At 45.9% G+C, this 23,460-nt stretch overlaps 1 protein-coding gene across 1 annotated transcript in view; it reads right to left on the bottom strand.

The window, feature by feature from the left end:
* slc1a8a (solute carrier family 1 member 8a) overlaps window positions 1-23,460 on the bottom strand; it is a 38,899-nt gene that overhangs the window by 1,744 nt on the left and 13,695 nt on the right. The window contains exons 5-12 of the mRNA XM_056276933.1: window positions 19,893-20,108; window positions 13,031-13,073; window positions 11,177-11,384; window positions 10,118-10,217; window positions 7,149-7,382; window positions 5,626-5,820; window positions 2,582-2,716; window positions 676-778 (exon numbers count right to left, since the gene is read on the bottom strand). Coding sequence (XP_056132908.1) covers window positions 676-778; window positions 2,582-2,716; window positions 5,626-5,820; window positions 7,149-7,382; window positions 10,118-10,217; window positions 11,177-11,384; window positions 13,031-13,073; window positions 19,893-20,108 — 1,234 coding nt within the window. The remainder of the gene's footprint in view (window positions 1-675; window positions 779-2,581; window positions 2,717-5,625; window positions 5,821-7,148; window positions 7,383-10,117; window positions 10,218-11,176; window positions 11,385-13,030; window positions 13,074-19,892; window positions 20,109-23,460) is intronic.

Raw genomic sequence — 23,460 nt, 5'->3', positions numbered from 1 at the left:
ATATCAGTTATTAAAGGAGATGGAGAAGGTAGACGGGCTTTTACTAAATGAGTAGGAGGGGGGTCTAACTGACAAGTAGATGATTTGGATTTGCGAATTAGACCAGATATTTCAGTAACAGTTGGGAGTTTAAAACTAGATAGTGAAGAAGAGAGTGGAACATAGGATGAACTGTATGCAGTATTGTTTGACGAGGTCAATTGCTGAGGATAGTAAGTATAGTTGTAATGGCCTATTTTGGTTAACATATGTGTTTCCGAACCTATGAAGTATGATTGATCTTGGACGGGCTAGGCCCACCTTATTTTCTCTGTGCCCACCCACACTGTGGTTTCTGCCTATGCAACAGGATCCCAACACGTTGATGAAATATTAACTCAAGTTACCATCAGATCTGGTTTTTGTCAGCTTTTGCCAAATCTTCACTGGGCTTTCTTCAATCAAAAATAAAATGAAAAAGAAAGAAAGAAACTATGGCTCTTATTTCTACCAATGCCTACTTCCCTAGCTAAAATCCGTCAGCCTTTTGGGTCAGTATTTGAAATGTAAGTGATTTTCTGGCTATTGTCAGGGTGCTGAGACTTTAACCTGTGGCATCTGGGAGCTGAACCCTGTTCTCGTTTTAGATTTGTTTCATATCTTTCTGGAAGCTGTTGGAGCTTGAAGGACACCCACCTGTCTCCCGCTGCCGAGCGGAAAGTCTTTTCGACAGAGGTGGGCGATGATTCCTGCTGCCAGGGCATCTCCGAGGACGTTGATCATGGTACGAAACCGGTCCCTGGAGAGAAGATAAGGCAATATCAGATCCAGTCTGACGTCTGTCAATCAAATCAAGACTCCTGAATGTGATTTTGAGCAGAAACTAACTCCAGAGCATCCGGGCGGCATGGCAGTTTATTTCGTTGCCTATCAACACGAGGATCGCCAGTTCAAATCCCCGTGTTACCTCCGGCTTGGTCGGGCGTCTCTATAGACACAATTGGCCGCTGCACTAGTGCCTCCTCCTCTGGTTGGTCGGGGCGCCTATCCAGGGGGGGGGGAACTGGGGGGAATAGCGTGATCCTCCCACGTGCTATGTCCCACTGGCGAAACTCCTCACTGTCAGGTGAAAAGAAGTGGCTGGTGACTCCACATGTATGGGAGGAGACATGTGGTAGTCTGCAGCCCTCCCCAGATTGCCAGAGGGGGTGGAACAATGACTGGGACAGCTCAGAAGAGTGGGGTTATTGGCCAGATAAAATTGGGGGGGGGGGGGTCCAAAAAAAAAAGGTAACTTAACTGCAAACCACATCTTCAGACCTGTAGTAGGTACAACAGACCATGGGAGCGTGATGTCAATTTTCCACCCAAATAAGGAATTCCGGTTCCATTACCTTGCCAGACTCATAGGAAATTATGTCCGATGCCAACAGTAACTTTTTCAGTCAAGAAAATTGGCTTCGTGTGGATTTCTGTATTTGTTATGGTGTGTGTGAACCAATTTTGACACTGCGTTGAAAAAATGTAAAAAAACAACAACAAACAAAACAAACGAACAAAAGAACCTGCTAGCATTAATTAGCTTAGCATTTCTATGACCTGCTGTAACTGTTCAAGCAGTTGTGGTTGTAAGCAGAGAAATGGTGGTGTGGTGACACACACCCATCCTTAGTTTGTTTTTTTTTGTATAGCTTAAATATATATTTGGATTGTCTGGAGGGCCCTGTGATGGACTGGCGGCCTGTCCAGGGTGTCTCCCTGCCTGCCGCCCAATGACTGCTGGGATAGGCTCCAGTATCCCATGACCCTGAGAGAGGGATAAGCGGTCTGGATAATGGATTGATGGATATACATATTTCAAATCAGATTAAGTTGATTACACATTTAAATAATTCACCTTGTGGTATTTCTAATGTCTCGGCTTCACAAATGTAGAGGACACTGACAAACAGGAACCAGAAATCCAAGTCATTTTCACCATAGGTGAAAAAAATAATGGCACAGAGAGTAATCCGGAAGCCCTGAGATGAGGGCAACATATCAATCAATCAATCAATCAAGTTGCATTTTATGCAGCGCTTTTCTAGCTGCAACAGCCACTCAAAGCGCTTTACATTTCTGGTCCAATCTGAATTTTAGACACCTGTTATAACAGAACACGAGCCGTTTTCTGTACAATCGCTACCTATTTCGTATGCGTAAGGTCACCGAAATGGGATTTACAATGACTAACTTATTCACACATGTATTAGAAAAAGATTTGACATGGACATGGACATACAAAAAGATTGACAACATATCTTAAGACAAACACATTTAAAACTTGTTAAAACTCCATCAGGTAAGATGAACTGAAAGAGTTTAAAGAGCTCGTCTCTAAAAACTTTGAACATCAACAACAAGTTTTGTTGTTAAAGTGTGAGCACTTTCTCAAACATATTAACAACCACAGTTCATTAAAAAATACCACCTTTATTTTTCAGGTTACTGCTCTGTCGATTTCTGTTTACAGAAACCAGAACGATATCCTAAACATGTGTTACCAAGCCTACATAGTGTCACACTTTCTCACAATCTCCCATCAGCCTTTCACTCTACTTACAACACCCAGTCGATGGCCACAATGAGCGTGATGTCATCTGGAGGCAGACCCACCGACGTCAACACAATCACCATAGTAACCAGACCGGCCTGGGGGATCCCTGCTGCGCCGATGCTGGCCGCCGTGGCTGTGATGCTAACACAGAGACGCAGGTCAGTTCACCAACCAAAGGATTCCACATTGATGTACTTCAACTCTACCGCCATAGGCTGACAGTCCATCTTCTAAACTGTGGTCTAGAACATTTCCCCCTGTTCTGATGTGAAAATGTGTTGCTATGGGTCTACGATGGTAGAACCCACTGTAAATTCAACAAAAACTGAAACACATTAAAGCTGGCAAGACCCAAGTGATGTGGACGACACATCACATTAGACCAGTAAAATATGAGGCGAGTAGAAAGACAACATGCCGACGTTAGAAACTAAACTGTCTGGGACGAGATGTTCTGCCACAATGCTTACACCTTCAGTCTAACCCACACCACCATCACAGACCTCTACATCTACACCCCTTTATATCCTTTATACATGGACATGGACAAGACTGAGATGGTGTGGACATGTGTGGAGGAGAGATGCTGGATATATTGGGAGAAGGATGCTGAATATGGAGCTGCCAGGGAAGAGGAGGAGAGGAAGGGCAAAGAGGAGGTTTATGGAGGTGGTGAGGGAGGACATGCAGGTGGCTGGTGTGACAGAGGAAGATGCAGAGGACAGGAAGAGATGGAAACAGATGATCTGCTGTGGTGACTCCTCATGTGTTGGAACATCTTAAAACATGATTCTACTTCCCTACATAAAACATTCAAACAATTCAAACTCAGACACTCAGAGATGTAGAAATCATGACATCAAACCTCTTCACATCATCTGTTCATTGTTATTCAACACTGTGATTCAGGTGAAATAGTACGATGCAATAAATGTGACTGTAATAACTAAATGATCCAGGGAATAATCCAGGTAAGGAAAGCACAAAGGTGAATCAGTTCATCTGGACACAGCGGTTATTGAGTGAAACGTTTCATCATCATCTAAGTGACCTCTTCAGTCTCACCTTACTGCAGGTGTCCCCACCCTTATAAACAACACAGTGACTGCAGGTGTCCCACCCTTATAAACAATACAGTGACTGCAGGTGTCCCCACCCTTATAAACAATACAGTGACTGCAGGTGTCCCCACCCTTATAAACAATACAGTGGCTGCAGGTACCCCCACCCTTATAAACAACACAGTGACTGCAGGTGTCCCAACCCTTATAAACAACACAGTGACTGCAGGTGTCCCCACCCTTATAAACAATACAGTGGCTGCAGGTACCCCCACCCTTATAAACAACACAGTGACTGCAGGTGTCCCAACCCTCATAAACAATACAGTGACTGCAGGTGTCCCACCCTTATAAACAACACAGTGACTGCAGGTGTCCCCACCCTTATAAACAACACAGTGACTGCAGGAGTCCCCACCCTTATAAACAATACAGTGACTGCAGGTGTCCCCACCCTTATAAACAATACAGTGGCTGCAGGTACCCCCACCCTTATAAACAACACAGTGACTGCAGGTGTCCCAACCCTTATAAACAACACAGTGACTGCAGGTGTCCCCACCCTTATAAACAATACAGTGGCTGCAGGTACCCCCACCCTTATAAACAACACAGTGACTGCAGGTGTCCCCACCCTTATAAACAACACAGTGACTGCAGGTGTCCCCACCCTTATAAACAATACAGTGGCTGCAGGTACCCCCACCCTTATAAACAACACAGTGACTGCAGGTGTCCCCACCCTTATAAACAACACAGTGACTGCAGGTGTCCCCACCCTTATAAACAATACAGTGGCATAACGACCCAAACCAACGATCAGTTTCATATGCAAATTACCGTGACCATGAACTAGAGTTACAGTGGCCATGTGTACTATTCACAGAGGATTGGGGAATAGTTGCAACCACAGCATTGTAAGATGGTGACAGATGCTGCCCAAACAGTGCATCAGCCAATCGAAGAGAGGAGGACAACAGCTGCCTAAGTGTAAACCAGTGTTGATTCCATATGTAATGGGAGTGTCAGAACAGTTGACATGCATGCTTTCCAAACCCCGCATCTCAGTTGCTTTCAAACCCCAAAACACACTGTGCCAGAAATTGGTCCACCCCAAGGATCGAGTCCCCTGGCACAAACAGAGCAATATAGTCAGTGGTCATCAACCCTGCTCCTGGAGAGCTACCATCCCTCTGGGTTTTCACTCCAATCCTAATTCAATACACCTGATTCAATTAATCAAGGTCCTGGTAAGTAGGTAATCAGTAGAATCAGGTGTGTTAAATTAGGATTGGAGTGAAAACCAGCAGGATGGTAGCTCTCCAGGAGCAGGGTTGGTGACCTACGCTGTTTAGTGCCAGGAGGATTTCCATGACTTGTACACTGGGGGAACTAAACAGACGCTGGCCAAGAGGATGACACAACACAGGAGAGGCAACAAGTCAGGCCAGGACTCCACAGTCTACACCATCTACAGGCCAGTGGTCACTCTTTCAAGGATGAGGGCGTGCACATCCTTGATAGGGAGGAACGCTGGTTTGAACGGGGAGTCAAAGAGGCCATCTAAGTGAAGAGGGAATGCCCATCCCTGAACCGAGGGAGTGGGGGTGCTAAGTGTACATCTTTCACCATCTTATAATGCTGTGATTGCAACCATTCCCCAACCCTCTGAATAGTACAAGTGGCCATTGAAACTCTAGTTCCGGAATGGGCAGTCTTATCCAGAAAGGGCCAGTGTGGGTGAAGGTTTTTGTTCCAACCAAGCAGTTACACACCTGATCCCACTAATCAACCAGTAGGGTCTTTGCTGAGGAACTTGATTAGGAGACACAGGTGTGTAATTGCTTGGTTGGAACAAAAACCTCCACCCACACTTGCCCTTTCTGGATAAGATTGCCCACCCCTGGTCTAGTTAATGGTCACCTCCATATTTGCCGTGCCCTAGTTTTTCAGGTATGTAGATGCTATCATAGAATTTAGTACTCATACCTTATTGTGACCAGCTGGCCAAAATCCAGCTCGTAGTCGTTGACCTGGGCGATAAAGATGGCAGCCACCGCTTCATACAGAGCCGTGCCGTCCATGTTGATGGTGGCCCCAACAGGAAGGACGAAGCGTGCGATCTGTCTGTCCACGTTGCAGTTTTCTAGCAAACACTTCATGGTGATGGGCAGAGTGGCAGAACTATGGACAACAAGAGAAACCAGATGGTTTAAAGTATGGTTGCTCATCTCTGACCTTGTGACCTTTTACCTTAGAAGATAGACTGCAGAATCTCTATTTGAAATTCAGGAGCTAGTGAACCATGGTTAGCATTCACCAAAGAGTTAAAACTGAAATGATTGACACAAAGGTTTTGTAAATGTAATCATGAAACAGTAAAATCTAATATAAAGTTTGGCACCTTTTCATTTGATTGCCTCAGTAAAAGTCAGCTATCTCCTGTCCAAATATTCACATTTAGTTACTTAAGGTTAGATTGAGTTAGGTTAGGTAAGATTAGGTTAGGTTCCTAAATTTAGTTTAAATGAGAAAACAAGCAGAACATAAGTAATTAAATCATGGAGATTAGAAAACACGGAGGATAAAATGTCCCAGCTCAACAGAAATACACTATCAGAATCATGCAGGAGGAGGCTGGTGTGACAGAGGACAGGAAGAGATGGAAGTGGATGATCCGCTGTGGTGACCCCTAACGGGAGCAGCCAAAAGTAGTAGTAGTAGTGGTAGCAGTAGTAGCAGTAGTAATTGCAGTAGTAGCAGTAGTAATAGTAGTAGTAGCAGTAGTAATAGTAGTAGTAGCAGTAGTAGCAGTAGTAATAGCAGTAGTAGCAGTAGTAATAGTAGTAGTAGCAGTAATAGTAGTAGTAGCAGTAGTAATAGTAGTAGCAGTAGTAGCAGTAGTAATAGTAGTGGCAATAGTGGTAGTAGTAGCAGTAGTAGCAGTAATAGTAGTAGTAGTAGCAGTAGTAGCAGTAGTAGTAGTAGTAGTAGCAATAGTAATAGTAGTAGTAGCAGTAGTAATAGTAGTAGCAGTAGTAGCAGTAGTAATAGTAGTGGCAATAGTGGTAGTAGTAGCAGTAGTAGCAGTAATAGTAGTAGTAGTAGCAGTAGTAGTAGTAGTAGCAATAGTAATAGTAGTAGTAGCAGTAGTAATAGTAGTAGCAGTAGTAGCAGTAGTAATAGTAGTATTAGTAGTAGCAATGGTAATAGTAGTAGCAGTGGTAGCAGTAGCAATAGTAGTAGCTGTAGTAGTGGCAATAGTGGTAGTAGTAGCAGTAGTAGCAGTAGTAATAGTAGTAGTAGCAGTAGTAATTGTAGTAGCAGTAGTAGCAGTGGCAATAGTAGTAGCTGTAGTAGTAGCAATAGTGGTAGTAGTAGCAGTAGCAGTAGTAGCAGTAGTAGCAGTACGCAGATGGTTCAAAATTGAGAGGTTCTGGATCCTGTTCTGGATCTGGCCGAGATGAAGTATCGTGTGCAGGTGTGTGTGTGTGTGTGTGTGTGTGTGTTACCTGGAGGAGGTGGCCAGGGCGACCACCATGGCCTGGAGCAGCCCTCGGATGAAGGTGAAGGGGTTTTTCCGAGTCAGGAGGAAGTAAAAGAAAGGAAGCAGGATGAGTCCATGGACGAAGAGGCCGGCCAGCACTGTAACAGTGTACCAGCCCAGCTTCCTGCCCAGCGTGGTCGGGTCCTGCATGTCCAGAATCTTTCCCGCCACCAGGAAAATGATGCCGAATGGAAAATACCTGAGAAACAAAATATTTAACATACATCGGTTCTACTGGTTCCACTGGTTTCTGTATAATTACCCCCCCCTTTTCTCCCCAATTGTATCCGGCCAATTACCCCACTCTTCTGAGCCGTCCCGGTCTCTGCTCCACCCCCTCTGCTGATCCGGGGAGGGCTGCAGACTACCACACGCCTCCTCCCATACATGTGGAGTCACCAGCCCCTTCTTTTCACCTGACAGTGAGGAGTTTCACCAGGGGGACGTAGCGCGTGGGAGGATCACACTATTCCCCCCAGTTCCCCTTCCCCCCGAACAGGCACCCCGACCAACCAGAGGAGGCGCTAGTGCAGCGACCAGGACACATGCCCACATCCGGCTTCCCACCATATGGCCAATCGGCTCTGTGCATAGCTGTAGTCCAGACTTCCGGTTTCTACTGCAGCGGTCACACCAGTTTCCTGTTTGTTGGCGTGTGCTGTTGACAATGGCTTATTTTTCATGATGCCTGCAAGATTCACCACGGATACATGTCAACCACATGTACACAACTGTCCACACACTCTCACCTGCACCTACCAGCAAACGGCTGAAAAGTTCCAAGTTGTTCATATCAGGTTACGTCCACAATTATGAGGACGAGGATATGGACAGACAGAATTGTGGACGTAACTTGATATGTACAGAGCCCACGTCCCTATGCCTGTAGGGACGTCCGACCCAGCCAGAGACAACACAGGGATTCGAACCGGCCATCCCTGTGTTGTGTTGTGTTGTGTTGTGTTGTGTGCGTGTGTGTTGGTGGGCAACGGAATAGACCGCTACGCTACCCGGACGCCCCCGGCTCCTGTATAATTACCATAGTCTCACTGGTTCTGTATAATAACCGGGCAGTTTGTGCCGTCCCACTGCTGAACGCCAAACATCACGAACCTGTCCGCGTGCTGCGGTGGTGCCGGACATGGCTTTAAACATGTTTAAGCTGGTGAGGAGAGGAAGTAAGTCTGTAATGTAACACCGAGACGTACAGCAAGACCTTTAAAATGTCTGCTCAGTAACTTCAGCGCAGATGCTTCTTTCTGTTGGTACCAAACGAGACTCAGATCAGTTCTCTTTTTATTCAGTGAGCCATGTAAATGTAAGCCTCATTTTAGAGCTGACACTGACGGGCAGATGATTCGTTTGTCTCATCAGGTTACTGGATTGGGTCACAACTTGAGATAAATGTAATAATCATACATTTCTCTGAATCTCGTATGACTCAGCATGGTTTTTATTGTTGTCTAATAGACACGAGCTGGTCATTGAACAGTAGCAACAGACTATGGTGGAATTAATCCGGATCTGGTTGAAAAGGTTTCAGTTAGCAAAGTTGTAGACATGTTTTTCCAGAACCTCTGAATGTCCCATCCTGAAGCTGATCCGGGACTTCTTGACTTCAAACGGGTGATGTCGATGGCGGTTTCCTCCTCTGTGTTTTCTGAGGCCCGGTTCTTGTGTCCACAGGCTTTAAATGCAGCCTGAACCGTGAGCTGAAGTTGTGCTAATCCTGTGCCGCGAGCCTAAGAGCTTGGCAGTGACGTCACAGAACGGCACGTTGTCGGCACATGCCGCGAGCGGAGGGGTCATGAGGTCAGCAAACAGACGAGGTCAGAGGTGAACCATGAGGAGGGATGAGTCTTTCTTCAGCTTAGGCACAGCGTGGCTCCACCCAACTCGGTTCATAAGAACATTTTCTGTCAGTTTCTGTTTTTACTGGAATAAGAAACTAACAGACAACACTGAAACGCCCAGGCTGCTCAGTTCTGTTTAGACACATCCATCCGTCCATCCATCCATCCGTCCATCCATCCATCCATCCATCCGTCCGTCCATCCATCCGTCCGTCCATCCATCCATCCGTCCATCCATCCATCCGTCCATCCATCCATCCGTCCATCCATCCATCCATCCGTCCATCCATCCATCCATTATCCGAACCACTTATCCTGCTCTCAGGGTCGCGGGGATGCTGGAGCCTATCCCAGCAGTCACTGGGCGTCAGGCGGGGACACACTGATGTTTGAATCAGTCTCCTGAACACCGTTCTAAAACCCAATCACGCTCAAACTATATTAGTCCCCCCCCTTTTCCCCCTCCCCAATTGTACTTGGCCAATTACCCCACTCTTCCGAGCCGTCTCAGTCGCTGCTGCACCCCCTCTGTCGACCTGGGGAGGGCTGCAGACTACCACCACATGCCTCCTCCCATACATGTGGAGTCGCCAGCCGCTTCTTTTCACCTGACAGTGAGGAGTTTCACCAGGGGGACATAACACGTGGGAGGATCACACTATTCCCCCCAGTTCCCCCTCCCCCCCGAACAGGTGCCCCGGCCGACCAGAGGAGGCATGGACATGGCCAATTGTGTCTGTAGGGACGCCCGACCAAGCCGGAGGTACTAACACAGGGATTCGAACCAGCGATCCCCGTGTTGGTAGGCAATGGAATAGACCGCCACGCCACCCGGACACCCAACCATACCTAACTTAAACCAGAAGGTGGGTGGACTTTGAAGTTTCCGCCAGTCTGCCACCACACATTACTGGTCAGTTTTCCACAGTGGCAGTATTTGGTATGACATCGTGACGGCTAAAAAGGACCCAGCGGAAGATGTTTTCGTAGTTCAAGGTGTCCTGGCTGCTAGGAGTACTGTGGGCCGGACCTTGTTCGTGTGGTGTTTGTGATGGTGTGCTCATGACTGGTCCTGGCTTACCAGACAGCAGCATTGATGATTTTCATGACACACTCGTTGATGCACTGACACACGTTGACGAGCGGCGCTCCTCTCTCTCCCATCCTGCCCAGTAACAGACCTGATGGACAACACAGCTCTGTCTAAAAGTCTTGTGCTATTTAGACTCTAGTGCTGGGCGATATGAGAAACATATCAACAAAAATATATATCAAGACAGCTTCTCATATGTGCAACAATACCACGTTTAAGAATCCAACTGAGGTTCACCACATCAAACTGTTTGGTCATGTAAAGTATAATATCAAACCAAAACTAGCTAGCAATTAATACTCCCTCAAATATTTCACACCTCATTTTGTGAGAAATTTTAGTTAGTCGATTCTTATCATCATTCATTTTGCAGCAGCATTGTATATTATGACGTGACAATATCAACATTTCGTCCCTATATGGAACCACTGAAAGATGATAAACAGTGTTGTTGAATTACCGTCCAGCTCTGGAAACGGTCAAAAGTAACTTTGGACAACTTCAACGGAAAAATGCAACAGGATGATGAGTTTAGTATTTTCAGTATGGGTTTCCAGAGGGAATTAAACCGCTAACCTTGTGCTAACCCAGTGCTAACGCTGTGCTAACCCTGTGCTAAGCCACTGCTAACCATGTGCTAATGCTGTGCTAACCCTGTGCTAACTCACTGCTAACCTTGTGCTAACGTTGTCCAACCTTGTGCTAATGCTGTGCTAGCGCTGTGCTAACCCAGTGCTAACATTGTGCTAACCCCATGCTAACGCTGTGCTAATCCTGTGCTAACCCACCGCTAACGCTGTGCTAACCCCATGCTAACGCTGTGCTAATCCTGTGCTAACCCCATGCTAACGCTGTGCTAATCCTGTGCTAACCCACTGCTAACGCTGCGCTAATCCTGTGCTAACCCCATGCTAACGCTGTGCTAACCCACTGCTAACGCTGTGCTAATCCTGTGCTAACCCCATGCTAACGCTGTGCTAATCCTGTGCTAACCCACTGCTAACGCTGTGCTAATCCTGTGTGACTGCCTGGACAGAAGATGCTCACCCATGGTGGCAGAGAAGATGACGATACCCAGTACGTTCATCTGCTGGCTGCTGCCGGGACTGGTCTTATAGGTGACCTCTGGGGCCGGGGTCAGCTCCAGGTACACCGTATGACCTTTAGGGTCATTATCATCGGGAATGACGTAGACAAAGTTCGGTTGGATGGTTCTGGTAGGGAGTTTGAAGATTGGAACCAGGTCTGTTTTGTACTGAAACACCACAGCAGACATGAGAGCAGGTCAGGCGTGTAAGGACGAGACTTTTAAGGAAGGTCTTTCTTTTAAAACAAAGCAAACATGCCTTAAACAGTCGTGAGGACACAACAGAGACGTGTTCTTAGATTTGGGCTACATTATTAGGCATCTCTGAGATCTAGTGAATGGGGACTGAAGGCAGTCTTGTTCAGTACATTTTCTTTAGAATGGACCATCGTGCCTTGTTGTGTAGTATGCTGTCAGTGGATGTGCTCGTTTCTTTTGGAGTATCAACTCAATCTTCGTTTCATTTCACCTCTTCTCCTCTTTGTTACCTTTTGTTAATGACAGTATGACACGAAACAAGCATAATTTTTTTTGGACCCCCCCCTCCCCTTTTCTCCCCAATTGTACTTGGCCAATTACCCCACTTTTCCGAGCCATCCCGGTCTCTGCTCCACCCCCTCAGCTGATCCGGGGAGGGCTGCAGACTACCACATGCCTCCTCCCTTACATGTGGAGTCACCAGCTGCTTCTTTTCACCTGACAGTGAGGAGTTTCACCTGGGGGACGTAGCGCGTGGGAGGATCACACTATTCCCCCCAGTTCCCCCTGGGGCGGAGGCGCTAGTGCAGCGACCAGGACACATACCCACATCCGGGTTCCCAACTGCAGACACGGCCAGTTGTGTCTGTATGGACGCCCGACCAACAAGCATAATTATTTTACATATTTTCTGGACGTATGAACACATTTTCGAGCTGACGGTATGATTTGTTTCTGGTGTTCAAATAATGTCCTCCTTTGTTTCAGTGTTTTGTTGTGAATCGTTTGCTGAGAGTAGGTGAGAGGTTTCTCATTTGGAAAATAATCACAGTAAAGCCACAGTCCTGAATCTCTGTGTGTCCTATATGTAGGTGTTGGTGCGGTGAGTGTGGGCTGAGCTTCATTCCTAATGAATGAGAGTCAGCAGGGCTGTTGTGTCAGAAACGAACATAAAACCTGGTGGAAGCTGAGTTGTACTTATTGATGTAGTACTATGTGTTGGTACTTATTGATGTAGTACTATGTGTTGGTACTTATTGATGTAGTACTATGTGTTGGTACTTGTTGATGTAGTACTATGTGTTGGTACTTATCGATGTAGTACTATGTGTTGGTACTTACTGATGTAGTACTATGTGTTGGTACTTATTGATGTAGTACTATGTGTTGGTACTTATTGATGTAGTACTATGTGTTGGTACTTACTGATGTAGTACTATGTGTTGGTACTTATTGATGTAGTACTATGTGTTGGTAAAGCTCTTCTACCAGCTTGTTCTGTCATATCTGCTGGTTAGACACAACACCTTCACTTCTTCTTCAAACTCAACACTACCTGCCTTCTTCTTCCTCATCTGGCTGCTATGATGAAGATAAAAACACTATGCACCCTGTCAGTTTTCCTGGTTAAATCCTACCAGACACCAACCACCCACATCACACACCGCTACAGTCTGCAGGATCTGGACCCTCATTGATTAGACATCGTGTTAAACACAGCGGAGACAGAAAGTATGAAAAGGATGTACGAATAAGTCCATTGTAGATAGATATGGTGTACTAATGGAGGGAGGAATGGTTGACTGATGAAGTATTTCATCAGTTTTTGAACTAACCTGCTGAAACGTGGCCTCGATAAGATTGGAGGGAACCATATTCCTGTGGAAAGGAAGAGAACGCACAATGAAATGAAAGCAAGCAAACTGAACCGTTCAGAGAGAGACGAGACCAACTACGGGGTCCGGGGTTTCCACCAGTCCAACAAGATTCCTAATCCCTCCCACATCCAGGGTCGCAGTTCCAGTGCTGACCTTTGACCTCTCAGCTCTCTTTGGAGGGGCTCAGTAAAGAAAACCTGACCTGTAGTCCAGGGGTTGAAAAGGGCTGATTAGATTAGAGTGAAGATGACCTTCTAACATTTTCTCCTACCAATAGGAGGACATGAAGCATGTTTAGATATGGAATCAAAGGAAGAGAGTAAAATGTTGCTTTCTGATGAGCCCAACAGAACCAGGATCTGTTTTGGATCAGAAAACCTGTTGCTTTTAACATTTATGTACATAACATAATACATATACGTGTATGTGTGTGTGTGTGTGTGTGTGTAGGGGGGGGGGGCTTAACACAGCCTAGGCGGCATGGTGGTCCAGTGGTTAGCACTGTTCCTCACAGCAAGAAGATCCTGGGTTCGAACCCCAGGCCGTCCCAGGTCCTTTGTGTGTGGACTTTGCATATGCTCCCCATGTCTGCGTGGGTTTCCTCCAGATGCTTCGGTTTCCTTCAACCATCAAAAGGGTGTCTGGGTGGTGTATTGGTCTATTCCGTTGCCTGCCAACACGGGGATCGCTGGTTCGAATCCTCGTGTTGCCACCGGCTTGGTCGGGCGTCCCTACAGACACAATTGGCCATGTCTGCGTGTGGGAAGCCGGATGTGGGTATGTGTCCTGGTTGCCGCACAAGCGCCTCCTCTGGTTGGTCAGGCCATCTGTTCAGGGGGGGAGGGGCAACTGGGGGAATAGCGTGATCCTCCCACGCGCTACGTCCCTCTGGTGAAACTCCTCACTGTCAGGTGAAAAAAAGCGGCTGGTGACTCCACATGTGTCAGGAGGCATGTGGTAGTCTGCAGCCCTCCCCGGGATCGGCAGAGGGGGTGGAGCAGCGACCGGGATGGCTCGGAAGAGTGGGGTAATTTGCCGGATACAATTAGGGAGAAAAATGGGGGGAACCCCCCCCCCAAAAAGACGTGCATGTTAGGGTTAATACTCCTGTCTGTGCCCCTGAGCAAGGCAATGGAAAGAAGAAGTCCCGGGTGCTGCAGTTGCCCACCGCTGCTATACAACAGGATGGTTCCATGCAGGGAGCTGAGTTGGTTGTACAATGACCAAACAAAGCGGCTTTGATGTGTCTGTTTGAAGTGCACAGTGGAACGCTGTCATGAAGAAAGCTGCTCGTCGTTAAACCAGGTGAGTTCTTGGATGTGATCTGGTGTCCGCGCACATTTGTGTCAAACATTCATCTCCGTTAGCTGGAAAAAAAAGGTTTTTAAAGAATTTCAACTCCATTAAAATACATCCTTAGTAACAACAAGTGCTTCTTTCATTTAGAAATGGACTGACCACATGGGATAAGGGAAGCTATACTGCCATAAAACTGATATTAACTTCTAATATGTTTGCGGGTCATCTTTTAAATCAATCTTGAAAAGAGGCCCATTTTAATATTTCATGTTCTGTTATTCCTTGTCCTCTCTTATGTCCAAAAGTACCCCAACCCTTTCTTATTTACATTTGATCTTTTTTATAATTTCATCAACCTACTTACAACCTACTATCATTGACAATAATACAACGGAAACCTTTGAGAAAACTGTAAATGAGTTGTCGCTGTTCATGGCATCACCAGCTGAGGATCTTGTGAACAACTTCAACTCAAAAATACGAAACATCTCTGACGACTTTGCACCTGTTAAAACTAAAAACAGAAAAACTAAAAGCCCCCTAGAGAAGTGGGGTGGTTGCTAGGCAGCTTAAGAGAGAGTGTCGCCACGCAGAAGGACAGTGGAGAAAGACTAAACTTCTGGTTCACCATGCCATGAAATTTACAAGGATAGACTGAACAAGTACAGCAAAGAAATTAAACAGGCCAGTCTTTTTTCTCTAAAACCCTTAATGAAAATATTAACAACAGTAAAGTGCTTGTCTCTACTATTGACCGACTTATTACTCCACCACCTCCAAACCCATCAGAGATGCTGTCCACTGAAAAATGTGAGCAATTCGCTACATTCTCCAATAACACAATTACTGCCATTAGATAGAACATTAGTGCCTGAAGATCCAGTTATGAACCTACACTCCAGTTCTCCAGAAATATCACTGGCACCATGTCTCACTTTGACCCTCTAGACCTTAAAAGTCTAGACAATATTGTTGGGCAGCTCAGGTCCTCCACCTGCTGCTTGGGTTCTCTCCCTGCCACATTTTATAAAACTGTTTTTAATTGCTTAGCACATGATGTCTTAGAAATTATCAGCTGCTCTCTTCAGACAGGTATATTTCCTGCAGCACTTAAGACAGCTGACATTAAACCACTTCTGAACAAGAGCAACCTTGATGCAACAGTTAATACCAACTACAGGCCCATCTCCAATTTACCATTCCTCAGCAAAATACTTAAAAAAAACAGTTTATTCTCAGCTTAATAACTATTTACCATCAAACAACCTTCTAGTCGTTTATCAGTAAGGTTTTCGATCTGAGCATAGCACAGAAACAGCACTTATCAAAGTTGTGAATGATCTGCATATGAACACAGATTCTAATAAATTGTCTGTTCTTGTACTCCTGGATCTCAGTGCCGGCTCTGAAACTGTTGACCATGATATTTTACTAGAGAGATTAGAAAAATGGGTCAGCCTCTCTGGCCCGGTTCTCAACTGATTCAGAACCTACCAACAGGACAGGCAGTTCTTTGTGTCCATTGGAGGCTTTGCCTCGGACAAAGTGGGTATAATGTGTGGGGTACCCCAAGGTTCAATTGTTGGACCACTACTGTTCAATCTCTACACGCTCTCACTCGCACATGTTATACAGAAACACAATTATCATAATTATGCAGATGACTCACAACTGTACATATCCCTATTTCCTGATGACCTAGATCCCATACACTCCCTAACTCTGTGTATTGATGATATTAATCGATGGATGTCAGAGAACTTTTTACAACTGAACAATGACAAAACAGAAATACTCGTTTTTGGTGCGAAGACTCGGAGACAGAGAATTGCAGCTCATCTCAGCTCTGAAATCTGGGTGTAATCATAGACGGGGATCTAAATTTTAAGAGCCACATCAATCATCTCACAAGATCAGCCTTCTACTATCTTAAAAACATTTCAAAACTAAAGAGCTTTCATCTTGATGCATGCTCAGTAATCCAGGTAAGAAAATCAAATAAGGTTGAATCAGTTCATCTGGACACAACGATTACTGACAGATCTGTCTGTCAATAACCATTGTATTCAGATGAACTGATTCAACCTTATTTGATGAAGGGCTTTCTCTCAAAATCAGACTGAGAAATTAATCCATGCATTTATAACAAGTAGACCAGACTACTGTAATGGACTATTCAACCGGCCTCCCGAAATCAGTTGTACGCCAACGACAGTTAATTCAAAATGCGGCTGCGCATGTTCTGACCAGAACTAAAAAGTATGAACACATTACACCTGTTCTTATATCTCTGCGTTGGCTCCCCGTTAAACTAGGATTGACTTTAAAGTTCTGTTACTTGTACACAAAGATCTAAATGGCCTCGCACCTAAAGACATGCTAATTACTTCCAAACCAGCAAGAACCCTTAGGTCCAAAGGCAGTGGTCCTTTAACCATCCCTCGTACTAACTCTAACCCAGGGGAAGCTGCCTTTTGTATTCACACACCAGGTAGACGGAACGCCCTGTCTGAGGACCTGAGAGAGGCCCCCCCCACTGAACACTTTTAAAAGCAGGTTAAAAACCTTACTTTTCACAACAGCCTCTGGCTAAGTTCTTGGTTTGTGTGTGTGTGTGTGTGTGTGTGTGTGTGTGTGTGTGTGTGTGTGTGTGTTTTGTATATTGTGATATTTGTCTATTCTACTCTGATTCCTGTATAACTGCACTAACACCTGTTGATGTGCATATTTATTTTATACATTTTGCACGTTTATGATTGTGAATTTTTTTCCGTTGCTTTTTTGAAACATGCTCTGAGATTAGTCTATCGATTGTCAATCACTGACATTTTTATTTTTTTAGATATTCATTTACTTGAATAAGGAAGGTGTTAGCTCCACTGACGGTGTGACACTTGACTCTGCTCTCCAAGGTCAAAGGTGAAGGAGACAGCGGTCGAGGTGGAAAAGATACACTCCGACCTTTTGAGAGAGGATGGCACAAACCGGAGCCTCTCCCAACGTGCTGCAGCAGAGATCACTGCACCACCACCACCACACCACCACCACCACCACCACCACCACACCACCACCACACCACCAGCAGCAGCACACCACCACACCACCACCACCACCACCACCACACCACCACCACACCACCAGCACACCACCACACCACCACCACCACCACCACCACCACCACACCACCAGCAGCAGCAGCAGCAGCCGCCACGCCGTTAATCTGTTAGTCACTGCTGCAGGATTACTAAAAATACACTGATCAGCCCTGCTTTTAATGGGATTGGTAGTGTTACTGCGTGTGTGTGTGTGTGTGTGTGTAACAGAGAGAGAGAGTGATCGTATTGACATCCGTAGATGGCGGAGGAGGAGGAGGTAAAGAGAAGAATCTCTCATAGTTTATTACTGTTGTTAACGTTTAGTGGTGGGCGGCACGGTGGCGCGGTGCTTAGCGCGGTCGCCTCACAGCAAGAAGGTCCTGGGTTCGAGCCCCGGGGTAGTCCAACCTTGGGGGTCGTCCCGGGTCGTCCTCTGTGTGGAGTTTGCATGTTCTCCCCGTGTCTGTGTGGGTTTCCTCCGGGGGCTCCGGTTTCCTCCCACAGTCCAAAGACATGTTGGTCAGGTGACTCAAAGACCTGTAGGTCAGGTGACTCAAAGACCTGTAGGTCAGGTGACTCAAAGACATGTAGGTCAGGTGACTCAAAGACATGTAGGTCAGGTGACCCAAAGACATGTAGGTCAGGTGACCCAAAGACATGTAGGTCAGGTGACTCAAAGACCTGTAGGTCAGGTGACTCAAAGACATGTAGGTCAGGTGACCCAAAGACATGTAGGTCAGGTGACCCAAAGACATGTAGGTCAGGTGACTCAAAGACCTGTAGGTCAGGTGAATTGGCTGTACTGAATTGTCCCTAGGTGTGAATGTGTATGTTGGCCCTGTGTGACGGCCTGGTGGCCTGTCCAGGGTGTCTCCCCGCCTGCTGTCCAATGTTGGCCCTGTGTGACGGCCTGGTGGCCTGTCCAGGGTGTCTCCCCGCCTGCTGTCCAATGTTGGCCCTGTGTGACGGCCTGGTGGCCTGTCCAGGGTGTCTCCCCGCCTGCTGTCCAATGTTGGCCCTGTGTGACGGCCTGGTGGCCTGTCCAGGGTGTCTCCCCGCCTGCTGTCCAATGTTGGCCCTGTGTGACGGCCTGGTGGCCTGTCCAGGGTGTCTCCCCACCTGCCGTCCAATGTTGGCCCTGTGTGACGGCCTGGTGGCCTGTCCAGGGTGTCTCCCCACCTGCCGTCCAATGTTGGCCCTGTGTGACGGCCTGGTGGCCTGTCCAGGGTGTCTCCCCGCCTGCTGTCCAATGTTGGCCCTGTGTGACGGCCTGGTGGCCTGTCCAGGGTGTCTCCCCGCCTGCTGTCCAATGTTGGCCCCGTGTGACGGCCTGGTGGCCTGTCCAGGGTGTCTCCCCGCCTGCTGTCCAATGTTGGCCCCGTGTGACGGCCTGGTGGCCTGTCCAGGGTGTCTCCCCGCCTGCTGTCCAATGTTGGCCCCGTGTGACGGCCTGGTGGCCTGTCCAGGGTGTCTCCCCGCCTGCTGTCCAATGTTGGCCCCGTGTGACGGCCTGGTGGCCTGTCCAGGGTGTCTCCCCGCCTGCTGTCCAATGTTGGCCCCGTGTGACGGCCTGGTGGCCTGTCCAGGGTGTCTCCCCGCCTGCTGTCCAATGTTGGCCCCGTGTGACGGCCTGGTGGCCTGTCCAGGGTGTCTCCCCGCCTGCCGTCCAATGTTGGCCCCGTGTGACGGCCTGGTGGCCTGTCCAGGGTGTCTCCCCACCTGCTGTCCAATGTTGGCCCTGTGTGACGGCCTGGTGGCCTGTCCAGGGTGTCTCCCCGCCTGCCGTCCAATGTTGGCCCTGTGTGACGGCCTGGTGGCCTGTCCAGGGTGTCTCCCCGCCTGCCGTCCAATGGCTGCTGGGATAGGCTCCAGGATCCTGACCCTGAGAGCAGGATAAGCGGTTCGGATAATGGGATGGATGGATGGAAGTTTAGTGGTTACTGTGAAATGAGACATCCAGCCTTGGCCGTTGATTAATCTGATTAGGCTTCTGGTTGGGTTTTGGTTTGCTTGATTTAATCAAAGTTTTCAATTGGGGAGATGTAACATTTGGTGGGTTGGGTTGCTGACTGGTTCTTGGTGCTGGGTGCGTGAAGGCTTTATGCATTATCTGCATGTGTATGCAGAGTACAGTCTACCCTCCCTGTGTTGCACGTGTGTGTGTTTGTCAGAGAGAAAAGAGTGTATGTGTGTGTGTGTGTGTGTGTGTGTGTGTGTGTTTTGATGTATTTTGTTTACAGTTCAACTCAACTCAGGTCAAGAGTTTGCTGAATTCTTTAGGCTTGACTCGGTGTAAGGCCTAAAACCTCGTCCCATGCAGACTTGTTATAGGGGACCAGAATCAAGGAGCACTGACATAAAGGTGGTGTAGATAACAAGGGGGGGGGTGAAAAGAGAAGAACGGGGACTTCATTTGTCAGTGTTACCTGATGAGGTCAAGCAAGGCATCAGCTGAGGTCATGACCGGCCCCCCGCCCAGCCGGTTACTCTCCATTTCGGTTCCGACCCCTGGTTTGATGATGAGCACCAGCACGATGCCCACCACCACGGCAATGAAGGTGGTCCACAGGTAGTAGGTGACGGTCAGGACCCCCATCCGACAGCAGGCTTTGGACTCCATAGATGACAGGCCAGACATTAAACTGTGGAGGACAGGATGGAGAAAAGCAGTGAGGACTGATGATATGTGTCACTGTACGGTAAATACTATGAAGCGTCCCTCTGTAGAGGAAGAAAACCAGACCACTATGATGGAATATTGACTTAAATGGAAAAGGATTAAAAACAAGGCCAGTTTGGGACACTGTGGACAAGTTTGCACCACCTTTTCTAGGCCTTTCCCTGCGATCATAATGGACTTCAGGAGGAGCCCCCCAATACCACCCCCCCTCACCATACTCAACAGCATGGTGTCTATGGTGAAAACCTACAGATCTCTGGGTTCCACAGTCTCCCAGGACCTAAGGTGGACATCCAACATAGACTCAGTCATCAAAAAGGCCCAGCAGAGGATGAACTTTCTCCACCAGCTCAAGAAGTTCAACCTGCCTCGGGAACTGCTGATCCAGTTCTACACTGCAATAATCCAGTCTGCCCTCTGCACATCCACCACTGTCTGGTCTGGATCAGCCACCAAACAGGACAGGGACGGACTACAACAGACAGTTTAGGTCTGCAGAGAAACTCAATGGTGCCAATCTGCCCTCCATTCAGGACTTATACACCTCCAGACTCAGGAGATGGGCAGGCAACATCACTGCAGACCCATCACCCCCTGGTCACAACCTGTTCCCACTCCTCCCCTCTGGTAGGCGCTACAGAGCACTGAACCCCAAAACAACCAGATATAAAAACAGTTTCTTTCCACAGGCTGTCATTCAAATGAACACTTAATACTGTCAATACATCCAACCATGTAGTATATACTGTACTGTACTGTACATGTTGTATATACTGTACTGTACATATAGTATATACTGTACTGTACATGTTGTATATACTGTACTGTACATGTTGTGTATACTGTACTGTACATGTTGTGTATACTGTACTGTACATGTTGTATATACTGTACTGCACATGTAGTATATACTGTACTGCACATGTAGTATATACTGTGTACATGTTGTGTATACTGTACTGTACATGTAGTATATACTGTACTGTACATGTTGTGTATACTGTACTGTACATTGTGTGTATACTGGTACACTCTTTCATGTCCATCTACCTCAGGCATGTATGTCAGTAAGCTGCTAACATGTATTCCAGCATCTCTGATATATTCTCTGCACCACTGCACCTTATCACCTCTTATTTCACCTGTATAAGTCAGTCCTTGTGTATATATGTGAAGGTTGTTGTGTGGTAGTGTTGTTATTCTATGTATAAGTCAGTCCTTGTGTATATATGTGAAGGTTGTTGTGTGGTAGTGTTGTTATTCTATGTATAAGTCAGTCCTTGTGTATATATGTGAAGGTTGTTGTGTGGTAGTGTTGTTATTCTATGTATAAGTCAGTCCTTGTGTATATATGTGAAGGTTGTTGTGTGGTAGTGTTGTTATTCTATGTATAAGTCAGTCCTTGTGTATATATGTGAAGGTTGTTGAGTTGTTGTGGTGTTATTCTATCTTAAGTACACTGAGAGAGCCACGAAACCAGAGTCACATTCCATGTAGTGCAAACCCACATGGCCGGTAAACCTGGTTCTGATTCTGATTATAAGATATAAAAAAAAAGCGATGAGGGGGATGCCAAGCAGTGTCCAGGTGGTGACCACCATCACCATGGAGACCTGGTAGGAGGAGAGACTACATGTGCACACAGGGGAGACTCACATCACACCATTCACATACACAGAAGAAGAGACAGGAGAAGACATTGCTCAGAGAGAGAGAGCGAGAAAAGACGTGAGAGAAGATAACAGTTTGCAATCGTCAATAATCTATACGCTATAATCTATACGCTATAATCTATACTCTGTAATCTATACTCTATAATCTATACTCTGTAATTTATACTCTATAATCTATACTCTGTAATTTATACTCTATAATCTATACTCTGTAATTTATACTCTGTAATTTATACTCTATAATCTATACTCTGTAATTTATACTCTATAATCTATACTCTGTCATTTATACTCTATAATCTATACTCTGTAATTTATACTCTATAATCTATACTCTGTAATTTATACTCTAATTTATACTCTATAATCTATACTCTGTAATTTATACTCTATAATCTATACTCTGTCATTTATACTCTATGATCTATACTCTGTAATTTATACTCTATAATCTATACTCTATAATCTATACTCTGTAATTTATACTCTATAATCTATACTCTGTAATTTATACTCTATAATCTATGCTCTGTAATTTATACTCTGTAATTTATACTCTATAATCTATACTCTGTAATTTATACGCTATAATCTATACTCTGTCATTTATACTCTATGATCTATACTCTATAATCTATACTCTGTAATTTATACTCTATAATCTATACTCTGTAATTTATACTCTATAATCTATACTCTGTAATTTATACTCTATAATCTATACTCTGTAATTTATACTCTATGATCTCGTCGGTAGAACAGTGCTTGGTAAATTCATTGAGACAGAAGCCGACCCGCCATGCAGTACTGGTTGTGAAGTACTCAGATTCAGACACCTTTATTTATGCCAGAAGGGCAATTCAGTACTCTACTTAAAGGCAACTAATTGTAGGTTAAGGCAAAAAGAGGAGTTCTGAGTTTAGGTTTAAAGGACTCAACAGACTCTGATTGTCTGGTGACAGCAGGCAGGTTATTGCACAAGAAGTAAGCCATCATATATATTACCTTACAGTTGACTGGTTTTTGGTTGGCTGCTTGAACGACCAGCTGATTGATGGATTGGAACTAATCTGGATTTTCAACATGATCTCTGTGTGGTAGGAATAACACCCCATCAGCAGCCATGATACTCAACAGACTTCTGTGTGTGTCGCTCAGTGACATCACTGCGGGGCAGCCTGTCAGTGTTCAAATGTACTCCCTGGTTTGCTGATAGGCTGCATTGTTGAAGAAAACGTGAATGACATCACGATGTGATACAGCTGTGTGCAGGGCTGCAGCTGTCAATTATTTTCCACAACTTTTTTATTTAAATTTTAGGTAAGACTTTAGTATGGGGAATGTAGTCACCATTAATTAGGTGCTTATTAGCATGCAAATTAGCAACATGTTGGCTCTTAATTGGTCATTATTACGTACTCATTAATGCCTTATTCTGCATGGCCTTATTATACAACCAGTAAGGCATTAACTATGAGTTTTCCCTCTATAACCTCAGAAGTATTGCTTATTAGTAGTACCATCTCAATATGATTTGCTTAGTATGGCCTTTATAAGGTGGTAGTACCACAAGAAGAGTTATTCTCCCTTACTAACACTTAATGAATATGCTCTGTTCTTACATAACAACACACACAACTA

This window comes from Lampris incognitus, chromosome 3, assembly GCF_029633865.1.
Source record: "Lampris incognitus isolate fLamInc1 chromosome 3, fLamInc1.hap2, whole genome shotgun sequence".
Lineage (NCBI taxonomy): Eukaryota > Metazoa > Chordata > Actinopteri > Lampriformes > Lampridae > Lampris > Lampris incognitus.
This window is presented reverse-complemented; position numbering and strand designations above follow the sequence as displayed.